General features: G+C 45.0%; 1 protein-coding gene across 1 annotated transcript in view; it reads left to right on the top strand.

The window, feature by feature from the left end:
• Window positions 1–19,153, top strand: part of GALNTL6 (polypeptide N-acetylgalactosaminyltransferase like 6) — a gene marked incomplete at both ends in the record, with an annotated part of 1,125,661 nt that overhangs the window by 1,103,120 nt on the left and 3,388 nt on the right. Inside the window, one exon of the mRNA XM_082841967.1 lies at window positions 5,394–5,543. Coding sequence (XP_082698093.1) covers window positions 5,394–5,543 — 150 coding nt within the window. The remainder of the gene's footprint in view (window positions 1–5,393; window positions 5,544–19,153) is intronic.

Below are 19,153 nucleotides of genomic sequence, written 5' to 3'. Positions count from 1 at the left end.
ATGGAGGCGGATCAGTGCACCTGGTACAGGACAGCTGATGGATACGCAGTGTCAGCCTCAGGACCGAGGATGCCAAACCACAAGGAGAAACATGCGGTAGCTGAGACCTCTACCAACCACACGCCAATGCGATAAAATCTAACTAATTACAGAGAGAAAAATAGTTTCCATCTTCTCAGGTCAGGTAGCAACATTGAGATGATAAATTTACGTGCAGCAGCGAGGCTCGTGAGCTTGTTCGTATAACACAATACAGACTCAGGCAATGTTACACACACCAAGAAGTATGACTTACGTATCAGTCCGAATCCGTTTTAAAGTGTCACTTCAAAGAGGAAAGTGGAGAAATGAACATCAATTTACTCCAAGGCTGAGGAATTTGAGGCTGGAAAAAAATCAGGAGGTATTGTGCAGGGAACCTGAATAAAATCTGAATACTTCTTGTCAGCGAGGAGCGGCCCAAGGGTTTGCAAACCATCAAATACGTGCACGATGTCTGTCTGTTTCTGCTTTGACACGATTGCACGCGGGCACGTGGGCCTAAGGAATGAGACGCTCGGTGCCTGATTGGTTCCTCACTACCATTAGGATAAGCTATGTGGCAGGAGACAGCATTTCAAAGACACGAGAGAGAAAAATCTTAGCTAATGGCAGGTGCAGAAGAATAAAGCCGTTTATATAATCCGAAGACGGGTCTCCCGGGACACAGGAAAGTAAGCACCAGGTGATAATAATAATACTAATGCGTCCAACACTGACGCCTACAAGCGGATGCTCAGTCTGCACAGCTGAGAATGATTACTGCACCCTAATAACAAGCCTGGAAACAAGGACTAAAAGTCACCCAAGGGTGCCCTGAGATGTAACTGTGACAGCAGATGAATGAATCAGCTGAGAGACGAATGTGCCCGTTTGCTTTCACGCAGGTATTCTTTTGGACTTGACTGATCTATTTAATAAAAAGTAAAGAAAGGAAACAGAAAGAAAGTCAAAAGTAAGAGAAGTCTGTCTACAGAGGCGTACACAAGCCTGGACTCCTGAAGTGTGCCGGTGGCCAGTCCTTGCGCTTCTGCAGGCCAATTGTCCCCAGCTGGGTGATGATGACAGAGCCTTTCAGCTCTGGCTTCTACATATATAAAAACCAAAAAGAGGAAAAGAGACAAAGCAGAAAATCGATAAACCCTCAAGGCCACCAGTTCCTGCGCGGGTTGCACAGCTTATAGTACCAAGGGGTTGTGATATTTAAATAACATAAAGATTTAAGCAATGACAGGTGTACAGGCCAGGAAATTTTTATTCTAATAATAGGTAACTGAGCCTAAAATCATTGAAATTGAAAGCTCAAAAAAATTATTGTTTTAATTAGACACAACACAAATTCATTACAGAACCTGAAAAGACTAATTATTAGTTCCTCTTGACAGTTATCCCAATGCCATTTCTGTTAATATAATGAGTGCGAGTTTTTACTTATTCAATAGAAATTTCATTGGACATTAATTAAATGTCATGAATTGTGCTGGGTGCTGGAAACACAAAGATGAAGAAGATGTGGTTCCTGCCATTACGGGTCTCACGGTCTAGTGAGGGATACAGAAACATAATCGGATAATCATGAGAAATAAGGTGGGGGATGGGAAGAAGGGGTTCAAAGAGAAGGCTTCTTAGCGAGTGGACACCTGAACTTAACCTTCAAGGATTGCTGAGCAGTAACTAGGTTGGCCAGTGGATGTGGGCCTTCCAACCAGAGGGGCTCCTGTGAACAAAGTCACCTAAGGGGAAACACATACCACCTGATTAGTGCAAGGAACTACAGTTTTTTAAAACTGAGGTATAATTCACATACAGTTTTATATTAGTTTCAGTAATACAACATATTGACTCGATATTTGTATCTATTGTGAAATGATCGCCCCAGTAAGTCTGGTTAACATTCGTCACCAAACATACAGAATTTTTTTCCTGTGATGAGAACTTTTAAGATCTACTCCCTTAGCAACTTATAAATCTTTTATTGTTGATAGAACATAAACTAAAGGGAAAGGGATGCAGCTGGAAAACATGGCAAAGTCCAGATCGTGGAAAGTTCTTTATGTGTTAAAGAGTCTGAACTTCATTCTCTAAGGGTTATGTGAAAATATGGTAAGATTTCAGGTTAAGAGGTAACATGGTCATATGGGTATTTTAAACCCTAATTCGAAAAGATACATGCACCCCAATGTTCACTGCAGAAGTATTTACAATAGCCAAGACATGGAAGCAACCTAAGTGTCCATCGACAGAGGAATGGATAAACAAGATGTGGTACATATATACAATGGAACACTACTCAGCCATAAAAAAAGAATGAAATAATGCCTTTTGCAGCAACATGGATGGACCTGGAGATTATCATACTAAGTGAAGTAAGCCAGAGAAAGACAAATATCATATGATATCACTTATATGTGGAATCTAAAAACAATGATACAAATGAACTTAGGTACAAACAGAGAGAGACCCACAGATATAGAAAATAAACTTATGGTACCAAAGGGGAAAGGCAGGGGAGGGATAAATTAGGAGTTTGGAATTAACATATACACACTACTATATATAAAATAGCTAACCAACAGGGAACTATACTCAATATTTAATAATAACCTATAAGGGAAAAGAATCTGAAAAAGAATAGATATATATGTATAAATGAATCACCATGCTTTATACCTGAAACTAACACAAAGTTGTAAATCAGCTATACTTCAATTGAACAGAAAACGATATGAAGGAACCAGAAGAGGAAGGTGGGAAAGAAAGCAATTAGAAGGTCATTTCAAGAGTCCAGACAAGAAACATTGAGAGCAAAGGTGGTGGAGACAGAGGGGAAGGGACCACTTCGTGTAATACTTAGAAGACAAAAGTGGTGAGACTTGGTGATGGAGTAGATGAAGATGATGAGGGAGACCAAGGACATAAAGACAAAGGACGCCCAGGTTGAGAAGCTAAAGATGTGACCAACTAAAACAAAACACAGGAGCAGAAACAGGTTTAGAAGGGAAGGAAGTCAATGGAACTCAGGATGTGGTGACTTTGAGATGTCCACAGGACACGTAGGAGGGAAATCCTACACAGGGTTGGACATAACACAGATGACGAGTTATCCACGTGCCAGCGAGAGTTAAACTGAGCATGCGTGAGACCAACCAGGGAAGGTGCAAGGAGGGGATCTGAGGAACGCTGAGCTGGACCTACATTGAAGGGATAGATAGAAACGGGATATGGGCAGGACAGAGTTCTAGGATAACACAGGAGCACAGTATCTCAAAAACCAAGGGAGCGGTAGGTCCCGATTTGAAGGGAGTGATCAAAACCAGAAATAGCTGAACAGACACTTTTCCTTGAGAAATGACTCCCCTGCATAGGGTTTGAATGAATCTAAAAATGCCTCAGGGGCTTCCCTGGTGGCGCAGTGGTTGAGAGTCCGCCTGCCGATGCAGGGGACACGGGTTCGTGCCCCGGTCCGGGAAGATCCCACATGCCGCGGAGCGGCTGGGCCCGTGAGCCGTGGCCAGTGAGCCTGCGCTTCCGGAGCCTGTGCTCCGCAGCGGGAGAGGCCACAACAGTGAGAGGCCCGCGTACCGCAAAAATAATAATAATAATAAAAAAATAAAAAAGATAAAAATGCCTCAGTCCACAATCATATTAAAACGACAACAATGAATCTAGGGAAAGAGACCACACAATTCCTCTTCATGAATCTATTTCAAATGCCTAACCTAAAACACCTTCCTCTATTTAAAACATCCTATTTTGTCGTGTCTCCCAGGGAAACAGAATGCAATCTCTTGCCACAGCTCAGACAGTAGGCTTCATGTGTTTGATTTAGATGAGTTCTTTCCGATTTTCTTCAGACCACTTAACCCAGCTTTTTCAAGTTTTCTGCAGTTTCCCCACCATTGAACTGTTTTTGTTAGCCATCCGTGGAATTTTGCCAGATTCTCTGCATTTTCTTACCCAGGTAAGACCCCAAAATTGCGGTAATCTGCAGCTTGACAGAGCCGAGTGTATTGTCTGCTTATAGCTCAGCACTGTGCTTGTTTTTACATCCACACAGTCTCCTGACATTGAGATGTTAGAATTGGAAGAAATCCTAGGGCTGATCTAGTCCATTTTCCCACTTACTTAAGGATTTCTCGCACTGAACCTCTCAAATGGTTATCCAGCTCAAACTCCAAAAAATACCCTTTCCTTACAGAAGTGTAGTTTTTTCAATTTAATACATTGTAAAATCAATTTAGTGCATCCATAAGTCACATTTTTAAAATAATAGAATGGGGACTTCCCTGGTGGCGCAGTGGTTAAGAAATGCCTGCCAAAGCAGGGGAGGTGGGTTCGAGCCCTGGTCCAGGAAGATCCCACATGCTGCGGAGTAACAAAGCCCGTGTGCCACAACTACTGAACCTGCGCTCTAGAGCCCGCAAGCCACAACTCCTGAGCCCACGTGCCACAACTACTGAAGCCCGTGCACCTACAGCCCGTGCTCCACAACAAGAGAAGCCACTGCAATGAGAAACCTGCACGCCACAGCGAAGAGTAGCCCCCCTGCTCGCTGCAACTAGAGAAAGCCGGCACATAGCAACGAAGATCCAACGCAGCCAAAAATAAACATATTAACTAAATTAAAAATAAATTTAATAGAATGGATGGATGGAATAGAATAGACTAAGACAGGAAAAGTTTGGATGGAATATCAGAGTCTATTAAATGCGCTGAGGACAAATATTTCATGAAATTTCCATTTCCATTTTCAAAGGGGATCTATGTGTGTTTGCAAACTGTTTCGCTTACTGGGAGTCACAGTCCAGAACTTTCTACACTGCCCGGCAGGATTACTCTTACCAACTCCAGGAAACCAATTTGCCTATTCTTTACTTCATCAAGCTTAGCTTTCACTTAAATCAAAATGTTCAAGTTGCTGGCATCCATCCAGTTCAACCCTACTCCTGGTCTTTTCTCAGTTAATCTTCTCATTTAGGCTAACTGTGTAACATTTAACCCACTAATTCTTTTTATCTAAATGAAGAAGGTAAAGAACATCATTAAAAAGTTTCTCCCCTCTTTCTGTCCCTCTGTTTCCCTCTGTCTGTCTGTCTGTCTCTCTCCCTCTGTCTATCTAACCGGAAACACTTCATTTGCTTTTTTGGCCAGGCTGGGCCAAAAGTGCTTCTGGTGTTGCTACAGGGCATTAGCATCCATGCCTTTTTCAGTGCCCCTCTTATGCTGAGACATAGTTCTTTTCTTGTAAATCACGAAGCAGGAGTTCTTCGCAGCTAAAAGACATACCTCCCCCTGCTTCCTAATCTCTCCAAATTCAACTCACCGTAGCTTTTCTGCTATTGTTGCTTTGCTAGCTCTTCACCTTTGGCTGGAGAGAAGATATTCGGCCTGGTGAGCCACTGCACACCCGAAAATTCTGCTTCGACGCCATCTCCCATAGCAGCCCGGTCACTCTGTATGACTGTCACGGCATGAAAGGGAACCAGCTCTGGGGACATCGAAAGGTAAGGGCCAGCTCGCTGCAGGCAGCGAGCTCTCCAACTGCCCTGCTTAAGGTTTTCTGACGCAAAGGTTTTTGGTTTTAACGCATTGTTTTGATTTAAATTGTTACCTGGCCATTTGGTTCATGCATTTGGAGACCACAGCGAAGATGAGGGGAAAGACAAGAGTGTGTAGGAAGGGGCATTGCTTTGGCTTTGCTGGCCACGTGCACACCCAGCACAGTCAGTTTCGACTTCACATGGCTTTGAGCCAGGACACTAGCCCTACACGGGAAGGGCCTGGTCTCAACCCAGATGGCTCCCAAACGCAGAAGCCATATGCCCTGCAAACAAATGTGCACATGCAGAGTTTTTCGCGACACCAATTCACACACACACAGATTAACACATCTCTTTACTTATTATGCATCTCAGGCTCATTCGCTTGGGAGCTCTTTGGGTTAAGACAATTACATTTACACAAATACTAATATATTCATGTAGATCTAATTGTTGCAACCTTTATATAGAAAGACCCATTTTTAATCTGGCCCAAATCCTGCCCAAGTATAACAAAGGAAAACTTATTTGGGGAATTTAAAAGTTTAAAGAATGAGAAGGGTAACATTTATTGCTAGAAAAAATAGTTCAAAACTAAATATAAAATCATATTTTATTGAGTTGAGCATTTAAGTAAAGAATAAAGAGCAATTAAATATTTTAAAATATTTTCATGAAGTTATCTTTTGATAGCTTTTTAGAATACGATTTTTTTCTCAGCTTCTTTGGTTTCTGAGGCAGGACTTGGCTGTCAATTAGCAAGAACTCATAAGTTCCCTTCTGCCCCTCAAGTTTGTAGGATTGCTAGGGGCCTCCCAGCCAGGTGGAAGATGCCCTCTGTTTGCCTTTTCACACTGTGGAATGATTCAGCCTCACCCCAGACTGTAAGGGAAATGTTCCACCCACCACTTGAATCAGGAGTGTTGGCCAGCCTTGGCTGTGGTAGTCAGTATCCCCTGAAATCACAGAGAGCTGAAGGGGAAGGTCTGCAGAGAATCAATATGGGGACCACTGGTTTTGATACCTGTTCCCTCACTTAGTAAGCTTTCTGGCATCTACCTCTTAGAGGTGGGCACCGAAAATTATACTCAAAGGCAAACTCATTTGTACAAGTTTATTCCGCACACTGCCACCCACCCCTGCCAACATCTGGCAGGTTGTGGAAAAAGTACAAAACACCAGTTGTTATATCCTCTTAAAAAACAATTTAAAATCAAAAGAGCTAATAAGAAGATGGCGTCCGATATGGTACGGGGTGATGGGGGGAAATCAGACAAGAGGAAAACCTCCCTGTTTTCCTTGTGAGATATATCAGAAATGATTAATCTTGTCAAACCCTTTTGCTATTCAATATAGTACAGTCCGTGCATGGTGCAATAAAGAAGTGTTTTGTTTCGTTTTGTTTTGATGGTTATATGCTGACCGTTAGGAAGTTACTTTCAGGGCACATGGATAAAATACCTGATCTGCCATTTGCCTCGTGTACTGTTGGTCCCCACGGAGCAGACCGTTTCTCATCACTGCTTACAGGGACCCGCCAGGCAGAACTGCGCTGGGCTCTTTCCTCAGACCTGGCCTCACGTGACTCTGGTTACACTCACTGGTTGGTTACACTCACTGGTTATTTACACAGCAAGCACGATGTATACGTCATCGGGAACCTGGCCAAGGCCTAAAATGGCAAGTTTCTGAAACAGCTCATCTGAGGTGATGATTCAGGCCTGTTCAGATGTACCTGTTTGAGAAAGTCCCTTGTCTCTTCCAAGGGCTCTTCCTGAGGCACAGAGCGAGAAGTCCCTCTGGCGGGTGCTGCCTTATCTGTTTGGAGGCATTGCTTGGCCCTGGGGGCTTTGGACGGCTTAGCAATCTTTGGAGTCGGCTTTGGGGTCGCCCTTTGTAGCAGCACACTGACGAATCCACGTGAGACTCTGCTGACTGCCTAAAGGACCCCCGTGGGGCATCTCTGAGGCTCCGTCCTCCTCGTGCTCCAGCTGGTGAGGGTGCTCAGAGCTAGTGCCTTACACACCTCACAACTAACCACCTGGGCCTGTCACGTACGATCCACAGGGGAAGAAACAGATTTGGGGCCAAGCCAGCATTCAAGCGCAGGTGCATCTGGCCTTGAAGTCTCTCCTCTTTCCTGCGCCCTTAAGCCATCCGATCAATATTCCCCGGGGGAAGTCCTGATGCCTGTTGGATTCTGCATCACCAAGACCAGACAAGCGCTTCTCCCAGGCGCACAGAGATTTCCTGGGTTGAGTAGTGGCTGCCGGCGACCTGCCTGAGTGGGGAAGCGCGCTGTCGGCCCCGTTTTCTGACCTCTCAGCACCCATCAGCTCTCAGACCTTGTTGGCCTTTTCTTTTTTTTTTTTTCAGGAAGATTTTCCCCTTTTCCCCCAGCTTTACTGAGATAATTGACACACAACGCTGTGTAAGTTTAAGGTATACAACGTAACGATTTGATACACCTGTGAACTGAGAAATGATGACCACAACAGGTATAGTTAACAAATGCATCACTGTACAGGGTTCTGGGTGTGTGTGTGTGTGTGAGGAGAACTGTTAAGATCTACTCTCTAGCAGCTTTCAAGTATACGATACAGAGTTATTCACTGTAGTCCCCATGCTGTGTATTACAGCCCCAGAAACTTACCCAGCTTAGAAGTGGACCACCCTCCCTGACCCTCCGCCCCCTTGCTCTCAGTTATTTTTCTATGTGGCTCTTTGCCACCACGAGAAAAGGAAGGAATCCCTATCCTAGGGTCGTGTAACTAGGCTCCTGCCCAGCCATCTCCCCTCGTAGCAGGTACCCAGGGTGAGAAATCCCATTTTCGGTTTCTTTCGCCACCAGGGGGACCCCGGCTACAAGAACAATGACTCGCAGAAGAGACCTCAGTAAAAATATTCAAATCACCAGCCGACACTCAAAACGACATCCGAAACAAGAAACTGTCCCTCTGCCTCCTTAACCCCCTACATCTAGTTGGTCTCTAAGACGTGTGAACCCTTCCCTCTCCTTGCCGTCCCTGTGGCCGCAGCCCCGACTGCAGCCCTTCCCAGTCTCAGTCCCGGATTACCGCAAAGGCTCCCTTAAAGGGCCACCCTGCCTCCGCCCTCCCCCTACCCCCCAGCCCACCTTCCATCCTGAAGTCAGAGGGATGCCCACAGGAGCTGGTCATTGCATCCCTCTGGTTTATACGTTACTTGGTTTCCCACCGAGAAGATGAAGTACCTTCTCCCAAATTCTCATCCTGCCTCTTCACAATCTGGTCAACGTCACAGTGGCTTGTCTGGCCCAAGACATTCTAATTCATCCTGGAACTGTAATGTGATCTCGAGTGAGTTATTTCACATGTGTGATTTTCAACTTCCACGTCAATAAAAGAGAGACAGTAATTCAGTGAGGTAAACTGTGGAAAACTTCCAGCAAGGTTTCTGACCATATGATTGAATTTCCATCCATGTGGGTGACAAGTACACTGTTTACACTGGGAATAGTGGTGAGCTATATCCTGCTGTATAGCAGTCTATGCTAAGAAATAGGAACTACTGTTATCCCCCCAGATCAAGAGCTACCTCCCATGTCCTTTTCTAGTAAGGAAACATTTTTATGGGAGTATAACATATATCTTCATTGGGGTTTCCCCAGATGTAGACCCTGAAGTGAGAATTGGAGTGCGAGTGGTTTATTTGGGAGATGCCCACCCCCCTCCAAAATCGTGGCAGAGAGTAGGGAAGTGAAACAGGGAAGGGAACCAATACAGGGCCTCTGATAAAGCAAGTACCAGCGTGGGCAAGGGGAGAGCAAGCCTACGGACACCTCTGCAATGGTCTACAACACATACTGACGGGAAGGAGGTTGGGCTATTTCAACACCACCACAGTCAGTCTTGGTTTACGGCTGCTCCTGGGGGGTGTTTATTCCTGACACCTCTGGGCGGCTGCTCTTACAGACGGAGCTGTTCTAGAGCCCAGAGAACAGAGGCCCTAGAGTGAGATACAGGGGCCCACTTCAGGAGGTCAGGTCAGCAGGCACTGAAATCCTGGGGCCTGAAGAACTGTGGGCAGACGCTGCCTGAGAACCCAGACCTTCCCATCTTCACCAACACCTGGCACGTTGGTTTCTTTTTCTTTTCCTTTTTCCGTTCTGTGGTTGTAGAGTGAGATCACATGTCTGTTAGCCTTTTTGGAGATCTTCTTTGAGAAGGACCTGTTCAAGTCTGTTGACCGTGTTTTAACGTGGGTTGTCTGACTTTGTTTTTTCTTTTCTTTTCTTTTCTTTTTTTTTTTTTTTACAGATTTTGAAGAGTGTTTGGTATATCTAGGTATAGTGCTTCGTTGGTTTTTTGTAAATATCTTACTCCAGTCAGTTTCTGGCCTTTTCTCTCTCCTTGATGAAGAGCTGTTCTTTCCGATTAGTGTTTTCTGTGTCCTGTTTAGGAAATCTTTGCCCACACCAAAGTCAAGAAGGTAGTATTCTAAGTCATCTTTGGAAGCTTTGTTGTTTAATCTTCTGCATTGTGGTATATATTCCCTGGAATAGTTTTTGTTTACATTGTTTACAATGTAAAATGGGGCTGTTTGTTTCATATTTATATTCGATTGATCAATCATCATTTACTTAAAAAAATCATTTTTCCCACTGCAGGGAAGTGGCACCCTTGACATAAGTCGAGGGGCCTTATATGCATGGTCTATTTATGAATCCTCAAGTTTTTAACCCTCTGACTAATAAGTCTTAGCCATACAGAAAGTAAACTGATAGGCAAACTTAACCTAATAAGAACCCAAACCCCATAACATCAGTCTTAGTGGTGAAATGTTTCAACTTCCCTCTGGAGACTGGGAATAAAATATAATGTCTGCTACCGTCACTTCTATTCAACATGGCACAGGGGGGCCTTCCCAGGCCATCAGGCAAGATAAAGAAATTAAAAGGTCTAAGAAACAGAAAGGAAGAAATAAAACAGTCTACTCACAGACGACATAGTTATGTCCATAAAAAAATCCAAAGGTTATACATCTAAACTATTAACGTTAGTAGGTACATTCAGCACAGTCCTGGATAGAAAGTAAATATAAGACAATCAAGTGTCTGTATGCCAGCAGCAAAATACTGGAAAGTGAAATTCTAAACGTATTCCATTTGATCACCATAAAAGTATCAAATAATTAGGAATAACTGTCACAACAGATGCACAAGACCTTTATACAGAAAACTATGAAACATCACTAAGAGGAACTTCTAAAACTACAAAGGAAAGCTAGCATGTTCAAGGATAAGAAGACAATATTGTGAAGATACCCGTTCTCAAGCAGGTGTTTACATTTCATGCAAAACCAGTCAAATCTCAGCAGGTTTATTTGTGGAAATTGATGAGCTGATTCTGAAATGTACATGGAAATGAAAGGGCCAAGAAGAGACAAGAAAAAGTTGAAGAAGAAAAAGAACAAGCATCAAACACTATAAAAGTGCCAGGTACCCAGACGTCGCAAAAATGCAATTATTAGTGTAGTGTGCTGTTGGCATAAGGATAGATTGATGCTCTAGAAAGAGAAGCCTGGGTATTGGTAGTTTTTTTTTTGTTGTTTTTTTTTTGTTTTTTTTATTGCCGTACGCGGGCCTCTCACTGCTGTGGCCTCTCCTGTTGCGGAGCACAGGCTCCAGACGCACAGGCTCAGCGGCCATGGCTCACGGGCCCAGCCACTCCGCGGCATGTGGGATCTTCCCGGACCGGGGCACGAACCCACGTCCCCTGCATCGGCAGGCGGACTCTCAACCACTGCGCCACCAGGGAAGCCCTGGTAGTTTTTAAAAGCTCCTAAAATGTTCTGATGGGCAGCCAGATAGAGAATCACTTTTCTAGTTCCAGTTTTTACCTACTTTCCTTACCCTACTCTTCCCTCCTACTGTAGTTGGAATTGCCCCTCTGCTTGTATTCCTATAGCATTTTGTTCCCTCCTTTGTACTTAGAACGTTGTATTATGCATGGCTAGTCTCCCCTTATAGATGTTAATTATCTGAGGGCAGGAACTTTTTCTTGTATTTCTGTATGGCCTGCCTAATATCTACCACGTAGACATCCGTAAATAAGTATTCATTAAATGGGCTCAATTGCTGATGCGATCCCCTCCAGGAACCCCAAGCTGCGCTGGATAAAACTTAGCACATCTTTTGGTCTCAGAACCACGTTCACAGCCTCCCCAAAGTCCAAAAGTGAAAGGTTTACATCACTTTTCTGAGTTGCTCTCTGGGGTGTCCTTATAGTTTAACTTCCATAAGAAAGGGCTTAAAAATAACATCAAACAGGAAAATACAGATAAAAAGACACCTGTCAGGCTAAACTGATAACAGTGAAACAGTCACAGTACTTTAAAAAGTGAATGGGTGGAATTCTTGACATGTGCCCACATCTGACTATTTATGGTACCTTATGTTACGTGCCAGGGCTTTAGCTTCTCAGCTCATAAAATCCTGCTGGTCCACAAAGATGCCAGATGGATGGCCACAAGGTTGTTATTTTTAAATCATTCTGGTTTGGTATTGATTTAGGACCTAAAATGAGGAAACAGAGTTTAATTAAAAGGCGTGAAATTCAACTCTGGTTCTGATAAATGAAGCCCCACTACAAAATCCTGGACTTGTGGTCATGCTTAGACAGTCACACTATCCCTGATCAGCCCCTTCGTTTCTGGACAGTCCCAAGTATTATAAAGCTCTAAGACTTTTGCTACCACACAGATTAAGTTTCATCCATTTTGGTCAAGACAGATTCCAGATCCTTGAACAATGCTGGTCTGATCTTTACTCCTTACTTCCAGTTACATGGCCCAACTTCCTGCCACTGCTCTTCAGATAACTTCATTGGGACCTACCTCAGCCTCCTGGACACAGATTCTTAACACACTCCAGATGGTCCTAGAGGGTGGCGTGATGCCCAAAAGGGAACACAGTATTCTAGGTGTGTTTAACCAAAGAACAGAATGAGTTTCTAGCACCCCTTTGTTATGAGCAGTATATGCCTGTTGAATTAGCTCGAGTTGATTGATTTTCTGCCTTAACTTCACATACTTGGCCTCTTAATGAGCTTTCAGTAGTAAAAAACCACTCTTGCTTTGCTACACAGATACGTCTCTGTAGTCTTCTACCTGTACAGTTCACCTTTTTTTTTTTTTTTTTTGCGGTACGCGGGCCTCTCACTGTTGTGGCCTCTCCCGTTGCGGAGCACAGGCTCCGGACGCGCAGGCTCAGAGGCCATGGCTCACGGGCCCAGCCGCTCCGCGGCATGTGGGATCCTCCCGGACCGGGGCACGAACCCGTGTCCCCTGCATCGGCAGGCGGACTCTCAACCACTGCGCCACCAGGGAAGCCCCAATTCACCTTTTATACTTGGGTAGCCATCCATTGGTTTCTATTAAATTCTCCCTCACGAGATTTACCCCAGCCTAGATTTCGACTCTTTGATCCAGCTTATTACCAGGTGAACTAGTTTTACTCCAGCCGTGAGTTAGGGCAAAGTAGCGCGCACTCAGGCCCTCATCTAAGCTGTTGATCCCAATGAACAAGGCCCAGAACCGAGCCCTCCATCCTATGACAGGGCAGACATTGGTCCATCGGGTGCAGTTACTCAACCAGATACAAATTCACCTAATGGTGAATTATCTTCTAGCCCATATTTCTCCAGCTTACCCATAGGAAAACAAAGGGGGATTTTTAAACATCTTGCTGAAAACCAGATGCACAATGTCTACATCATACCCTATACTCTGAAAATAATAGGAGACACAATAGGAGACATGAGCATTGTACCCTGAGAAGTTCCGATCTTCAAAGATGGGGGAGGTTAACTCCCAGGACGGGAGTACATACACCCCTGCAAAGAAGCTACATTTTCAGCAGTGTTGCCTTCCCATTCTGTTTCTGTGTGTCTAATCCAGCTGAAGTCATTTCGTCCTCACGTCCTTTTAACTTTTGCCATATCTGGGTACCTTAGCCATATCCCTGCCGGTTACCATTTTACCTAACAGGCTGCACTGCCACCCTCTGGTCACTAGTAAAAAGATTTCATCACAATCTATCTCAGGCTCTAACATATGGACAGAGACTTCCTGGACTGAAGGCCTGTCAAGATGGAGATTGTCAAACTTTAAAGGATCAGGCTAATTGAAACTATACACATTTGAAATTAGTATTTGCTAAGGAGGACAGTTCTTCCCTGCTGAGCATGTGGGGTCCAGAGCAGGACTGCTAGTTGGCTCGGTTAAGAAGGGGGTGAGGGCCTTCCCTGGCGGTCCAGTGGTTAAGACTCCATGCTTCCAATGCAAGGGGTGAGGGTTCGATCCCTGGTCAGGGAACTGAGATCTCACATGCTGTGCAGCATGGCCAAAAACTTTTAAAAAGAAGAAGAGGAAGAAGACGGGGGTGAGACAGGCTGAGGCTGAGAGCACAGGGGCTGGACCCTGAGGGACCTGGGATTTGAGTTCTGGCTCCACGGTGGTCCTAGCTCTGGGACCTTGGGAAACCTCCTTACTCTGTGCTTCTGTTTCCTCAGTTATCAAATGGCGATAATAACAGTATCTACCTTAGAAGATTATCGTGATGATGAAATAAAAGCTAAATGCACCTAGGACACGGCACTTAATAAGAGTTCAATGAGTGTCAGCTATTACTCTCTTAGGTGCCCGAAAAACTTCTCCTGATTTGACTTTAGCTCTCCTAGTAAGTTTACATAGAGGAAACGATAGGCTGTCTAGTCGTCTTCCTATACTATTTTAGCTATTTAACTGTCGCTGAATATTAGAATGTAAATTCCACAAGAGCAGGGATTTTTCTCTGCTTTCTTTCATGCAGTATCCTCAGTACCTAAAACACTGCTTGGCACGTAGTAGGTGCTGAATTAGCAGTTGTTAAATAAACAAACGAACCTGGCTTCCTGTTTGTCCACATTCCCTCTCTCTTCAGGTTGCTTATGTGGATGAAGTAGATAAAATGAGAAAATCTGGGTAGAACATTTAACACTACGAGGCACATAAATACATACTCGATAAATAGCAGCTATTATTATGTTGACGTGACTGATGGCAGGTTTACTGAGGGGAGATGAACAGCTATGGACAGATGGAAACAAGATATGGAACAGATGGGTTTTCTCTAGTCTTGGAGTTTTCAGTCTAGTGGGGAAGCAGACAGATTTTTAAATTGAATACATTAAGTGTACAGGATAATATGGGAACGGGACACTGGGCTCTACCCAGGTCAGAGAGGTATGCAAGTCTGCTCTGACACAGTAGCTTTTAAACGGAGACCTAAAAGATGAGTAGGATTTAGGCAAGTGAAGAAAAGGATCTGAACAAGAATGGATATATGTATTGGGTTGGCCAAAAAGTTCATTCAGTTTTAAGTAAAAATAAAAGACACATTTTTCATTTCCCCCAAGAACTTTATTGAACAACGTATTCATTAACCAAATGAACTTTCTTTTATGTAACGTTGGCAGGAGTTTGGTTTATTTTTATTTATTTATTTATTTACTGATTTATTTTGCCTGTGCCGGGTCTTCATTGCAGCATGTGGGATCTTTAGTTGCGGCATGCGGACTCCTTAGTTGCGGCATGCAGGATCTAGTTCCCCAACCAGGGATCGAACCCGGGCCCCCTGCATTGGGAGCTCGAGGTCTTACCCACGGGACCACCAGGGAAGTCCCCCAAATGAACTTTTTGGCCAAACCCATATACGTATAACTGAATCACTTTGCTGTACACCTGAAACTAACACAACATCGTAATCAACTATACCCCAATATAAAATAAAAATTAAGTTAAAAAAAAATCCCAGATACAGGGATCGGCTTGTGCAAATGCCCTCGGGTAGGGAAGGGCTTGGTTTTCTTGGAAGAATGGAGAAGCCAGTTGAAGCGTCTGCGTGTGAGGGGAAATGATGAATTCTAAGGCCAGGGGCAGGGCTGCCTATACAAGACCTCGGGAACATGCTAAGAATTTAGCAAAGAGGCTGGGAAGTCTTTGAATGGTGTGAAGAGCAGAGATTTAACAAATCACAACCGATTCTGTAATGATCCTGGCCGCTCTGAGAATTGAGGGTATACTCACACCCATCACTTGCCTGTAGCCCAGAAAACCAGCAATGGAGCAGCAGGCAGGGCTGCGGGACTGCCAGCACTGTCTCAGCACACACACCGAGGGCTCTGTTGGTAGGGGCATCAGAAGCATTATTTCTGATTGGCCAAATTATCCGCTGATGCAGGAAGACCAATTTTCTCCTCCTGTGAGGAACTGTACCTGTCCAAAGAAAAAATTGAAAAGGATAGGCAATCACACTGCTTTGTCCCTTTTATGCCTGTCAAGGTGTTACTCTCCTTCTCCCAGATGCCAACGGCAAAAATAGGCAGGAAAAAACCACCTGATGTGGCTTTCTTCCAGAGCTCAAAGGGCCACTCACAAATCCACCTGGTTCTTCTCCACGACCCTAGGAGGTGGGAAGGCGGCTATTTTTGTCCCTTATCTCATCCCTCCCTCGTCTTCCCACTCCATTCGTCTTGCAGATGGAAAACTGAAATCACTAGCAAACGAAGGGGCCATCAGAGATTCTTGTCAGAGATAAAACTAGGATTAAAACCTAGTCCCATAATTCCGAGCCTTCCTTCTCTCGTATCCATACTAGAAACAAAAGGACATGAAGGCGATGTCTCTCACAAATGCATTTGCTGTCAATGTGAGTTACACAGAAATGAACAGTCAGCAAGAGGGAGTAACTCGCCTCTCCCCACTTTACAGAGAAGCTATCTTGAGGTCCAGTCTATACCCAACTGCTTCCGGGGCATCTAAACCTGGCTGTCCCCTAAACACCTACGACTAGTTATACCTGAAACAGAGATCATCCTTCCCGCCCCCAATCCTACTCCTCTCTGCATTTCTCACCTCAACACTGCTTTTCCTCTAGTTCTTCACTTCCTCCACCTTAATCCCCACGTCCCATCAGTCAGAATGCCCTGTGCATTCACCTCCTGAAAAAGCTTTCCAACCATGTCTCATGTCACCCCCAACTCTTCCCTATTGCTGTCAAATCTGGACCCCTGCAGTAGCCTCCAGCTGTGCCTCCAGCTGTGTCCCGAGTCCCCCACTCCCACCCCATTCTCCTCTCTGCCACTAGCATGAGGCACCCAAGATCCTTAACTCCCCTGTTCTAAATCCTCCAACCACCATCCCGCACGCTTGCCTGAAAAGTCAAGCCTTAGCGTCACACCGCAGTCTATTCATCTGTCACCCTCTGGAAACTTCCCCCTTGCTCCTTGGGCTTGGGCCACGCCAAGTGACCTGCTGGTCCCCAGCACATGATGGACGGAGCCCTCCATCACCTCTGACGCATCTCCTACCACTCTCCCTCACCCTGGCCTCCCCATGTTTCTGTAATCCACACACTGCATCCCTGCTTAGGGCCTCCGCACTGGCCGTTGCCCCATCTGACACCTCTTCCTCCAGATACTCGCATGGCCAATTCCCTTACCTTCTTCATCACCTACTCAAATGTCACCTTCCCAGTGAGGTTTACCCTTGCCTCCCTATTTAAGTTTGCACACCAGCCCTTCCCTTGGCACTCCAGTTTCTCCGGACTGCTTTGATTTGCTCCGTGTCACCTTTGAACAGGCCATGGAAACGATTACACTCATGGTTTATGGTCTGTGCCCTACTGCTCTACCCCCAACCCCACCTCTAGAATGTAAGCTCCAGGAGGACAGGAATTTTTATATTATTAAGGTTATTGATACATCCCAACCACCTAAAACAGTGCCTGACAGGTAGTAAGCACCCTGTAGACTCTTGCTGAATAAATTGAATGCATAAATATACCTGTTAGTTCACATCTCTCTGTTCACACATTCTTCTTTATTCATCCTATTCCCCCACAGCTACAATCTCATTGACACTTTCTGCTTCAAACATGTCTTGTTTACCTATTGGTCTCCCCCACTTCTTGGGCCAGGGGAGGCATCTTAGGTTATCTTTCTATGCCTACTTCCTAACACACACCGGAAAATAAAAAGCGCTTAATAAATATTTGTTGAACTCATGTTGTATTTCAGGCAACACATACAAACTCGGACCATAACTATACAGAAGAGCTCATTCCTGAACTAATTACTTTGGTTCCATAGATCTTCTGCTTAAACCAGGAGGTACTGATGTATCCATTCGGATAACTGGTCGAGGCAGGCGCCAATTTTTGCAAATTCTATTTCGCCAGTGTTTCAGAAAATGCAATTTGGTCTTGAATAGCTGGTCTCAGACCAGATGGTTAGTACGTTCTGATTTTTAGAATTGGGGATGCTCCTTGACTGAAAATAAATTAAGAGCAGAGCAGGCGTGGAATAACTATGACTTCGTTAGTTACTGCACGTAGGACATTGTGCCAGCAATTTTACATATATTAACGCATTTTATCCACAGCAAACTCGTGAAGCAGATATTATTATCTATATTTCACAAGTGAGGAAGCTGAGGTTCAGAGAATTAAGTAATCAACCAGGGTCATGTAACAGATGAGTGGTGTGACAGGAATGTGACCAAATTTCCTACGGAATAAAGCCCTGGCCCCCTGCACCCTGCCACCGTGTGGGTGTTTATTCTCAGGGTCATCTTCTTGTACGTTATGAACTCACCCACCTATTTTATTGTCTCTGCACCTTTTTTTTTTTTTTGCGGTACGCGGGCCTCTCACTGTTGTGGCCTCTCCTGTTGCGGAGCACAGGCTCCGGACGCGCAGGCTCAGCGGCCATGGCTCACGGGCCCAGCCGCTCCGCGGCATGTGGGATCTTCCCGGACCGGGGCACGAACCCGTGTCCCCTGCATCGGCAGGCGGACTCTCAACCACTGCGCCACCAGGGAAGCCCTCTGCATCTTTGACGTCTGATTCTTTTACTACCCTGAACACAGTGGGTAATGTTTTCTACAACATACCTGTTCTTTTAAAAGTTGGACCCTACGGAAGTACAGAATCTAATAAAATTTCGTGCTGGCCTGGGAATACCCTGGAGTGTCACACCAGCTTGCTTTGAGGAGGTGTCCCTCTCCAGGACTTACTTGAAAAGTCCCACCCAGCCTTCACCCTGGGGACCGATTGGAATTTAGCCTGACCTGTTTGGTTATGAAGGGCAGTGCCGTAATGCTGAATCTGAAGGTTTTCATTTCCTGCTCAAGGATGTCTAACTTTCTTAGGCAAAAACAAAACAGAAAAAAACAAGGGAGGGAGCGGTCAGGGAAGGCGGGAGGATGCAGGAGATACAGTTTGCGGCATTATTTTGTGAACACCCGGGGCACAGGCTCTGCCCTGCCTCCGGACTGAACAGAGAAGAGTCCAGGTAAAAGTGCCCTTTCAGGAGGGTTGTTAGGGAACAGCAGACTTGCCAGAGGGCTCAGAACTCTATCCCAGAGGAGAAAACTCTATTTGGTTCTGTGCCAGCATATCTTGTCATGACGGAGGAGACTAAAGGAGAAAAGGGCTGTCGTAGTGTGTAGATGTCCATCCCAGTCTCTCAATTCATTCCTCCCCTCCCTTACCC

This window comes from Leucopleurus acutus (genome assembly GCF_964270905.1).
Source record: "Leucopleurus acutus genome assembly, chromosome: 7".
In the NCBI taxonomy this organism is placed as follows: Eukaryota; Metazoa; Chordata; class Mammalia; order Artiodactyla; family Delphinidae; genus Leucopleurus; species Leucopleurus acutus.
The sequence above is the reverse complement of the archived record's forward strand: the minus strand, read 5'-3'. Positions and strand labels throughout refer to the sequence as shown.